The sequence below is a fragment of the Camelus ferus genome, chromosome X (assembly GCF_009834535.1).
Source record: "Camelus ferus isolate YT-003-E chromosome X, BCGSAC_Cfer_1.0, whole genome shotgun sequence".
NCBI lineage: Eukaryota > Metazoa > Chordata > Mammalia > Artiodactyla > Camelidae > Camelus > Camelus ferus.
The window spans coordinates 71,509,032-71,520,381 of NC_045732.1; the positions used below are offsets into that span (position 1 = coordinate 71,509,032).

The following is an 11,350-nucleotide window of genomic DNA, read 5'->3' on the forward strand; positions in this document are numbered from 1 at the left end:
AAAATTAATTCATATTTTGTGGTTGGCTTTATTCCTTTGATAACTACGTAAGTTTAAAAAGCTAAAGCTCTAAACGTTCTTAGAAACAATGAACAGTACAAATATGTAAATTTAAAAATATATGCAGTATATTGTGTGTATGTATTTTCATGCAATATATTGAATATGTGCAGTCAAACTGTAACAATTGTACCTAATAAAACTGAAAAATGAAAAAAAAGATGCATGCACGCCAAAGTTCATAGCAGCTCAGCACTATTTACAATAGCAAAGATATGGAGGCAACCCAAGCACCCATCAACAGACAACTGGATAAAGTAGATGTGGCATATATACACAATAGAACGTTACTCTTTTCATAAAAAAGTATGAATTCTGCTATTTGCTGCAACGTGGATGGACCTAGACAATATTACTGCTTAGTGAAATAAATCAGAGAAAGATGACTACTGCATGATATCACTTATATGTGGAATGTAAAAATAATACAAATGAGTGTGTATGCAAAACAGAAACAGACTCACAGATATGTAAAACAAATTTGTGGTCACCAAAGGGGAGAGGGAAGGTGGGAGGGACAAATTAGAGGTATGAGATTAAGAGATACAAACTACTATGTATAAAATAGGTAAGCAACAGGATATACTGTATAGCACAGGGGATTATAGCCATTATCTTGTAACCACTAATAATGGAGTATAATCTGCAAAAATACTGAATCACTATGCTGTACACCTGAAACTAATATAATATTGTAAATCAACTATACTTCAATAAAGAAAAGACTACAAAAATTATTTAATAATTTGTTCATATTTCTTACATAATTGAAATAATGCACTGCATTTCAAAGACTTCTGAAAAAACCTAAAATTAATTAACCATTAATGTATATTGTTTCCATGTTGAAATTAAGTATTTCTAACTTTTAAATGAAATAATTATTAAAAAAGAAATTCACCCTTTTGAGGAACTTTTTTGGGTTTTCCTTGTTTTGTTGTGGCTTATACTATATTCTATTGGACAACACAGCACTAGACCATAGCTCTGTGCAGGCAGAGGCTGTTTCTGTTTCATTTATGTATTAATCATTCCTTCTCATGTTCTGTATTTTCTGATGTTTTGACATCTGGGGCCTTGCTGTCACTGGAGAGACTGCCCCTCCCAAGGCTAGCTAATTCCTAGAGATAGCAGACTATTGCCTGTGAGCCTGTGAGCATGCTTTCCTTATGCAAAACAACCAGTACAGAGCTCTACCCCCACAAGAATCACCTTGTTTATGGGCTCTCACAGGGCTGTTACACTCTGGGCCATTATCCCTTTAGCCTAGTCACCCCAGGTACAAATACCAAACTACTAGAGAAAAATTCTAACTCTCAGCGCCCAGGGAAAATACTCAAATTAGCTCATCTTGAACCTGTTTAACCTACCTTGCCCTGCTTTTCCCTTAGAAACCACAGTAAAGGGGACAATTTCTAGACCAGTAAGCAAAGGGATAAATAAGAACTTTATTGGTGTGGTGTTGACAACGTGAATAACATGATTAGAAATTCCTTTTGAAGTCTGGTGTTCCCAATTCTTTGTTCCCAGAAGGCTGAAAGTATGACCTAGACGACTTGTTGGATAGGGAATAATTAAAAATGATTTTGGAGGATAACAAGACATTCAAATAATTTACTGCTGTTTCTACGGGGAAAAAATCTTCTATTACTTTGTTAGGGTCACAAACACAGACTGACAGAAGTCCAACAATTCATTTTGTTTCCTGCAGAAGACCAAATGCTTTAGAACTCTATTGTTTACTTATTTATTTATCTACCTATATGTCTTCCAGTTTTACAGAGATATAATTGACACACAGCACTGTATAAGTTTAAGGTGTACAGCATAATTATTTGACCTAATACATCATGAAATGATCACCACAAAAAAATTTAGTGAACATCCATCACCTCATATAGATTCAACATTAAGAAATAGAAAAGAAGTATTTTTTCTTTGTGTTGAAAACTCGCAGGATTTACTCGCTTAACAGCTTTCATATATCACACACATGTGGTATGAAACACATACAGCGGTGTTAAGTATATTTATCATGTTGTATATTACATTTTGAGTACTTACTTATATTATAACTGGAAGTTTGTACCTTCTGACTAACTTTGTCTAACTCCCACTCCCCTCATCTCCCATCTCTCGTAACCACAAATCTCATCTCCTTTTCTATGAGCTTGTTTGTCTGTTTCCTAGTTTGTTTTGAAGTGCAATGGATCCACAACACTATATTAGTTCCTGGTACTTAACATAGTGATTCTGTATTTCTATACCTTTCACAATGATCATTATGAGTCTAATTGTCACCTAGTTACACGAGACACACTGACTTGCACAAATGCTGTCTTCTCTTACCATTCTTCACTCCAAACCTTGTGATATCTATCCGTAGGCCTAGAACCACAGAGTCTCTTGTCTTTTCTAAATTCCTCAACTTTAACAGCAGTGGAAACTTTGGTCTGCTGCATTTTCCTCAGCTCATTTATGTAGCCAGGCCACACTGCAGGGACCTAGTGAAATAACACCAACATAGATAGAGCATTGCTTGCCTAAGCCAGCAAACCAGAATGATCAGATCAAACTTACCCTGGACATACTGACGAAGCTGCAGTTTCCCACACAAATCAGAAAAAGAAGTGTTTGTGGAAGTTCAATTAAAATAACCCTGCAGTATATATTCTTCTACTCCTTTCTGTGTGCTTTCTGGGGAACACAGACAGCATATATACTGTAAAATCTAATGAATTCAGATTCCACTCATTTGTAACTGTTGTAAATCAGACAAGGGGACAAGTAAAATAATTAAACATTAGGATAGTTTCCTTTTCAGTGTTTATTTAAAAGAAGGAAATGATTTCAGCTAACATCAAGCAATTTATACAATGCCCTCATATACACGTTTCACATATTACAGATAGGTTTATATTTATACATAAATCTCAAATGGATTTCATTAAATGGACTCCTTTTTTGACTGGCTCTAATTACTCATAGTATTTGAAATTATTTACCTGGCATTTCCAAAACATTTCTTATGATTTCAGCTTTTCAGTACCTGGGGCTGTTTGCCAGATTTTTTGAATCAGGAAGGATGAACCCCATATTTCTTTCTGTTGAGGAGCCCGGCAGGTGACCAGAACACAGAGCCTGGAGCCAGATGGCCTGTGGGCAACTCTTGGTTTGCCACCTACAATATCTGTGACCTCTTGGCCAACTGATTAAGTTAATACCGCTATACTTCAATCTTCTCACTGTAAAGTTCTGTAACAATACCTAACCTATACAGTTACCTCTCCAAATGAGTTATCCTTTTAAAGTGCGCAGCACATAGTAATCACTATATACTTGTTTCTTCCCAAATTAACAACTAAAACTCATTAGATTTGCTTTAATTTCCTTTAGACCTACATGAGACTGAAGTCAACAGTGCTTGCCTGTACCCACTATTTAGGCTCTTACAGTAGTTTCTACAGTATCCCCAGGATTGTGGTTTTGGGGAGGACTTACTGCATCATTATGTATTAATTTGTTATGTATTTAATTCCACGTGTTATCTGGAGAAAAATGAGATAAAATTAACACATTAAAGAGTGATGCAAGTAAGTAAAGCCCAATCTTGTGTGCTGTGGAAGGTCACCTGGAGGCACCAACGTCGTGTGGAGGGGACCAGGAACGTGGGCAGTCTCAGATCTCCAGTTCTCCTGAAACAAGCAGATCAAAGGGAACTCTCCTGTCTTCGGCCCCTAATTTCAGGAAGCTAAGTCGTCCCAGGCACAGGAATATTGTGGGTTCCAAAGGCCGCGGGCCCATGTGGGTGCTGCCATCATGTGGACAATAGTTACGTGGCAGGCCCAGCCCTACTTGTCCTGTCAGCACCAAGCCAAAGGTTATGTGGCCCTGTTGCTGCTATGATCATGAGGTAGATCCAGCTCTTCAAGTCACTAGAGTACTGTGGGCTCCTAAACCCTGCCTGTCACGTGGATCCTTCTCTCATGTGACCCCTAGTAGCTACCAGCATGTGGAAGCTTCAGCCCTTGATGTCACATTGGTGATCTACTGCTTAGGTCATGGATGCTATGGTCTGGTACCCCTCTCTCCAGGGTACATGACCAGTTCAGCCATCTCTGTCCTGTGAAGGTTGTGGGCAACGAAACTCTGTAGATCCACATATAGGCAACAATGTGGCTCCCACCACACGCGGCAGACAAAGCCCTAGCAGTCACGTGAGCACAGCAGCTTCCCTATCGCTGTTGGTCAAGTGTCTCCTATGGTCAGGTGCCAGGATGTGGTTACATGAGACTCAGGCCTTTCAGGCACATGAAGATCGAGGGCTCCTGAACTCACTGTTTCCCGAGGTGATGGGGCCGCCTATGGCCGTGCACTAGGGTGCGTCCCTTGAGTGTGGACGTGTAAGGAGAGTCTACTGAGCTACAGCCCGGCTTGGCTTTCAGCGGAGTCAGACGTATAGGTGCAGAAGACCGTTAGTTCTGTGGGGGCGCTCTAGCTCAGGGGGAACTCTGACGAGACTCGGGCTCGGGTACTAACCTTTCCACCCACTATTCTATCCCTCCGTGGTGGACGGTACTCGGGTAGGAGGGGCACCCACTGGTACTAGAAGTTTACTCAGAGAACTGGGCTTCTGGGGCCCCCAAGCGACCTCAGACCAAGGCCTGGCCAAAGAGCAGAGGGCCCCAGAGCGGACTGGACGGAGGTAGGGGGATGGCTTCTGAGCTTGGCCTAACTCGTACATCTGGCAGAGAAAGCCTGTGGGTGTGTGACCTAAACTTGGACCCACAGGAGCTGTTGTCGGCAGAGAGTAAAGTGGAGGAGGACAATGTCCTTCCTCGAAGGGTGGGATGGCTGCGGAGGGGCGGCAGTGACTCATGGACTTTATATCATCTCTCAGCAGCAGGGCCCTGGTTCATCATGAAGGTGGCATTGAATGAGTAAAGTTGAGCAAATAGTATCCTGTTAATTTGTGATGAAATAAAAATTCATATTTCAAGACAAGATAAGAAAAATTTAAACATAAAACTTTTCCTCTGCCCTTTGGCATCCTCTCTCCCCTCTAGTGTGCACCTGCTTTATGTGTTAACCAGACCTCCTCAGTGGCAGAAATACGCTCAACCATAAAGATCAATTTTTCTTCTGGTGCCAGCCATGTAACTCCTTAGAAGATAACATTCCTTTCTCAATCCTGTAAGGGATCACTATGAGCCCCCTCTCACCTTGTATGTACAGATGTTTTTGGTGAACTTTATGTATAATATGCAAATGTACTTATGTACAATATGCAAATATATCATCTCCTTTAAAGATAGTGATTGGTGCAGAATAGACTAGTCAGAAAACTAAGATGTCTATTCATCTTGACAAGCAGCAACCTTCTATTGAGATGTGTGGGGAGATACTGGGCCATACTTAAGGGAAGTTCTTAGCTTAAACACTTATGACCTTATTGATGTTACTAGCTATATTACTTGTATTCTGCCTATTTTACAAGATTATTGTTTCTCACATTACTGAATGTGTGACTGTGTCTCTGATAAAATGATGGCTAGGTGACTTGAAACGGTTGACCAAATATATAGTTCTATAAGAGCAATGATTGTAATAGTGTCACCCTAGATATGGGAAGAAGCAACAAGAGGGAATCATTTCATGGACCATAACAGACTAGTAAGACAGGTGGTCCAGAGGCTTTTGGTTACTGTTAATAGGGCCTAGTCCAGTAATAGCCCATCGAGTGGCCTATCAATGAAATCCTGGCCTGACCTAGGAATAAGCATTCCTAACACAGTGAGACAAAATGGTCATGAAATGTCTCCCAAACCATGGTTGAATTTATGACCATGGAGCAGTTGGGAGTGGGGCCAACTGACAGCAAAAAAATGTCACTCACCATCTAGTTCTACAAGAATGAAGTCACTTAGCCACTGCAGTCACTGACCTTTAATACACACTGAAAGGAGTTCAGGAATAAGGTACTCTGTGCTCTGGGAAAATTGGTAGAACAGGCCTTCAGATAATTAGATATTTTCAGGAGAAAAATTTATGAACTCAATTTCTTGCATCTTCTCATACCTAGAAAAGCACTTAAAAGCACTTAAAACATTTAACAGAGACATCTGTTCCTTGTGAATAGCAGCAACCTTCTGCCAAGATGTGTGCCTGACTGCATGTACCCCCTTGACCAAAATCATAAATATATTGACCTCTCCTTTTACCTCTTTGGAGTAATTCCTCGGCACCATTTGAGAAGCTGTCTCCTGGGCTATCAGTAAATTCCCAAATAAAACTGAACTCAGAACTCTTACCTTGTCGATTTTTTTCAGCCAACAATTCATGCCTACTAATATGAGTAGACTCAAAATTTCAGATAATAACAAATGGTGAGGACATGGTGAATTCAGAACTCTCATACATTGTGGGTAGGAATGTAAAATGGTCAACCATTTTGGAAAACAGTTTGGCAGTTCCTCAAATGATTAATCCTATTGTTGCCATGAACTTTGAAAACATTAGGCTAACTGAAGAAGCCAGTCACAAAAGAACACATATTATATGTTTCATACATACGAAATGTCCAGAACGGGGAAATTTAGAGATAGGTACTATGTTCGGTTGCTTTGGCCTGGAGAGGATGGGAGGATAGGGGAGTGACAGCTAAAGAATACTTTTTGAGTTTCTTTTTGAGGTGATGAAAATGTCCCAAAATTGACTGTGGAGATGGTTGTATGTATCTGTGAATATAGTAAAAATCATTGAAGTGTATGCTTTAAATGGGCAAATCTTGTGGTATGTGGATTATAGCGCCATGATGCTGTTTTAAAAAGACATAAATAGAGTCTTAACCAGATTTGGTTATTAATTGAATATAAGAGACCATGAAGAGGGATTCAAGGATTATGGTCAAGTCCTGGGTTGGCCAATGGGTCGACACTAAGACAGAAAACAAAGGGAGAAAGAAGCAGGTCTAAGGTGAGAATAAATGACTAGAGATAGGGAGACAGCTTATATAGAAACTTAAAAGCTTTTTGAGAGGCAAAGAATCACAGCCTCTTTTGAGAATCTGCTAAGAAGTATGGCATCTCTTCCCACAAAAAATATGAATATATTACCACCCCCCAAAACACACATACAGATAATTTTGAATAACATTTAAGGTGTTCCACAGACTTCCATGCTTGAATGCCTAATCTAAAGTTACTCAGGATGGTCAGCAGAGAATGTTCCTTGGACCCTGGCATAAGTGAGCAATATCAGGGTGGCTATGGACTGGCAGATAGTGACCCTATAGCAAGGCTGGGTTCTTCCTGAGTGCCCTGGAGGTAAGGAGGTTAGGGTGAAGATCCCAGCTCTCTGCACTTCCTAAGCCAGGTGAGAGATAGCAGAAGTTTCCAGGGAGGCTTCTATGTGGACAAGGTTGAAAAAAAGGAAAGAGCAGGCTGACTTGTGAGGCTCTCCCCACAGCAATTACTTCTCTAGAATTCTTGGGATTCTTCACCACAGAGGTGTAGAAGAGCCCCATCTGGTGTCCAGTATAAGAACAACACCCCCCCCCACCTATCTGGGAGGTGAGTCACTAAGTAGGACTTTGGGGAAGAAATGGAGGGTCAGAACCAAGGGAGTTTACTCAGGTCATGATCTCAGTTACCTGTCCATCTATATTTTTGGGGTAAATAACAGTCAGGAGCCTGAAGGCAGGAAATGAGAGAATCTGGAGTGTGGCAGCAGGAAGACCAGCACCTTTCCAACCCCTTGACAGGGCAAAGGTGATCTGACTATCTCAGCATCCCTCAGCCTGCCTCAGTCTCACAGCTCTTCCCTTGGCTTAGGTCTCCAAAACCATCATTAGTAATAGCCATTAAATTTCAGCAGATGACTTCAGTTGCCAGCAAATGCTTTTCCATATTTAATGTTTATTAGAATAGAATAGAAATGTTTTTCAATAAAACTTGGAATTTGTCCCAGAAAGAAAAAAGGTGGATTATTTACATAAAATGGCCGAGATTTTGAAGGAGAATTAATAAAATGGCTACACTTAGGCTAACAGATTGCTTACTCTTATGCTTGCCTTTAAAAGGTCAACAAAACTGACTGGCCAGTTATTTCTCACAGCTCCAGGCCCATTGTTAAAACTAAAGCTATTGATCTTACTGTTTCTGCTTTATTTCAGTAATCAAAAGTTATAATCATGCTTGGTCTCTGAGTCGTTCTCCAGGGAGAAGGTCACGGGACTGTAACCTTACAAAATAGTCTGAATTACCAAGAAGACCACGCCTTGGGCGCTCATAAGATAGAGATGGAAAGAGCGACAACCACTAGCCTGTACAGACTTGGTCACCCGGAGACAGCATGATGCCACTCAGAGTCTTATGAGAAGAAAATAATTCTGTTGATTGTTATCGATGCTTTATAGTTTAAGCTATGGCTATATAACCACCCTGCCCCATCCCCAAGATAGGTTCACAGTTTTAAAGGCACTAGCCTGCTGTGAGTCCCCTTTGCCCAGCAAAGCAATAAAGCTGCCTCTTTTCTTCTAAGCTCCAAGACCCTGTCTCTGAGTTATTTGGCTTGTCAGGGACGGGGGCCAATTTTTCGGCAACAATTTGACAGACTTCTTGAAGATTTACTTCACAGAGCATTTTCAAAACACCAACTGTGTTCAGGAAGATTTCCCCCTTTTTTAGCCCATAAAATTCTGAAACAAGGTAGAATATTCTAAAACTGAAGTTGAGTGTAACCCACAAAAAATATTTTCTGTGTGGTGCAAGAGAACAGAAACAATGATGGTTTTTTAACTTCCCCAGGATGAAGCATGTCTTTTAAAAATGAACTTTCATAATTTTCAGGTTTTTGAGGCATGTTGATTTTTAAAAAGGAAATAAAGAGAAATTATTAGGAAGCAAATATACAGCTACAGAGAACAGGAGAAAAAAAGGCAGAAAAGGCCAAAGTCAATGCCAAGGCCTTGGAGTGGTGGGAAGGGAGATGTAGCCCTTCCCTGGTAACCAGAGAAGGGCAAACCCCAACCATAGGGCAGTGAGGCCACTTGTGAGCCCTCAGATTGGAAAGAACTGAGTTGAGTGACGGGCCTCGCGGAAGCTGGGTGGAGCGGGAGATAATAACGCGCGGAGGGTGAGGGGAAGGTCCTGTCGAACTCCCCGTCGGCCCTGGGAGTGGGGGCTGGGGAGGGCGAGATCGGCTGTGACGCGAGGCCCTCACGTGATCGGGAGCCGCAGAGCGACGCAGCCTTCGGTGCAGTCGTCACTCCTGTCTGGGTACCAGCTCCCCACTGCCCTGCGCGCGGCGGGCTGGCATCGGGCCCAGGGAAAGCGGAGCAGGTAAGGGCCCTGGGGCCCGTGCGCTGACGCTAGGGAGGCAACGGCCCGGGAACGCCAGAGGCCCGCGCAGGCGATCAGCGCAGCGAGTCCCGGCCACCTCTCTCCACACCCCAGCATTCTCCGGGGCACAAATAGGGGCTCCCTGGGGTGGGGGTGTAGAGGCCATGGGGTTCCAGGGAGGGCAGCAGAGTAACTAAGAGCGATGGGAAATCACCCCCGAGTTCCTGTGGTGAAATTGTGAACCCAGGATGGGGGTGGGGATGGGGGCGGCAGACGGTGGGGGCAGGGGACGCGGGGCGAGGGCGACCGAGGGTGGGGGGCGCAGGACGGGGAGGGGGCCGAGCGCCCGGCTGCAGCAGTCCCCTTCCCTTCCCCTCCCACCCCCCCCCCCCCCCGCCCTCTGCAGGTCTGCCGGTCTACGTGTCAAGTTTTGCAACGACGCACTTGCATCGAGAATCCGGAGGAGAAGGAGACAGCAAGGATAGGCCCAGGTTGGTGCAGGGGACAGTGGTGGGGGTCAGGTGAAGAGCCCAGTCAGACCCCCTTCCAGCTTCTCCATGCCCGGTCCTCCATTTTGGTGTCTGAAGAGGCCTAGGGGTGGATCTGTAGGGGAAATGGTGGGTTTGGGAGGAGGGAGGGGAAAGAAGTGAGAGGGAGGGGGGTAGGGCTCAGACTGGGTACACCCTAGAGGGCGCAAGAAGCCTTTCAGGTGGGAAAATGAAATTTAAAAAATAAGCTTTGATATCCAGACCTCTGAAAGATAAGTAGCCAGGCCTCTGTCCTTGGTGCTGATCTGTTCGTCAACAATGCAGTCCCTTCTTTAGTCTTTTGTCTCCTAGGAGCAATGGCGTCCGAAGAGCAACAGATGCTGAAAAACATCAACATGGAAAATACCAACGAGGAAAATGAAAAAAAGGATGAAAAGGAGCAAGATGATAATAAAGGAGAGTCGTTGGCCCTCCCTTTGAAAGCTGGTGAATATCGTGTACCTAGAGGAAATCGTAGGCGGTTCCGTGTTAGGCAGCCCATCCTGCAGTATAGATGGGACATGACTCAGAGGGTTGGAGAGCCACAGGCAAGGATGAGAGAAGAGAATATGGAGAGGATTGGGGAGGAGGTGAGACAACTGATGGAAAAGCTGAGGGAAAAGCAGATGAGTCATAGTCTGCGGGCAGTTAGCACTGACCCCCCTCACCATGACCATCATGATGAGTTTTGCCTTATGCCTTAAATCCTGATGTTTTCCCTGAAGTTGATAGGGAAACACACCTGCTTCCTAAACTTACATGTTCATGATGTATCTTTGTTGTAAACCTTTTGATGTCATTCGTTTCTGGTGGGTCTCTTATTACCAGTTTCTAGATGAGTGTGTTTTTGACCCAGTCTGTAAGATTTTGTTAGCACGAGAATTTTACCTATTGCATGGCAAAATGTTCATTATATACTGTGAAGTTAATAAAGCAGTTAAAAAAAAGCAATCTCTGTATGTATCCTTTTCCCCCCCTACTTTTTGAATTAGCTTTTTTTGAATTGAAGTATATTCACTTTACAATGTGTAAATTTCTGGTGTACAGCATGTCTCAGTCGTATCTGTATGTGTTCTTTTTACTTCAGATCTAATATTTATCTCATAGGTGAAGAGAAAAGTGCTGAAATTAAATGTACAAAAGGATTAATACAGCAACTCATTCCTGTGAGATGGGTTGATGTGTTTTCTTTTATAAATTCTGTAGTTTGAGAAATGCAAACTATTTTTAATGACTTTATGAAAGCAGTAGGGTCACTTAATACATACTTGGTCATGAAATTTGGATCTTTTTGTCAGAATAATAAGTTTTTGTCAGGAATTCTTTATAACTTAGGGACAATATTTGCTTCACATGACTGTGAAACAAGGTCAGGAGTGTGTGAGCTGTGTTTACCTATTTTTGGCCCCATCCCCATCTATC

At 42.6% G+C, this 11,350-nt stretch overlaps 1 protein-coding gene across 3 annotated transcripts; it reads left to right on the forward strand.

Moving 5' to 3' along the window:
• Positions 1-9,221: 9,221 nt before the first annotated feature.
• Positions 9,222-10,879, forward strand: LOC102516517 (protein BEX1). 3 transcript variants are annotated; one of them, XM_032475255.1, is made up of 3 exons: positions 9,222-9,401; positions 9,808-9,892; positions 10,226-10,879. In XM_032475255.1, exon 3 carries the CDS (start codon positions 10,246-10,248, stop codon positions 10,630-10,632), a length of 387 nt encoding a protein of 128 aa, XP_032331146.1. In that variant the 5' UTR covers positions 9,222-9,401; positions 9,808-9,892; positions 10,226-10,245; the 3' UTR covers positions 10,633-10,879. The 3 variants fall into 3 exon arrangements, with proteins under 3 accessions (XP_032331146.1, XP_032331147.1, XP_032331145.1); XM_032475256.1 differs by having other exon boundaries at positions 9,226-9,401; positions 10,241-10,879; XM_032475254.1 differs by having other exon boundaries at positions 9,352-9,401; positions 10,244-10,879.
• The last annotated feature ends 471 nt before the right edge of the window (positions 10,880-11,350 follow it).

What these genes read in the sequence shown, in the direction of transcription:
- LOC102516517 (XM_032475255.1), top strand. Translation starts at nt 10,246, where the DNA reads ATGGCGTCCGAAGAGCAACAGATGCTGAAAAACATCAACATGGAAAAT.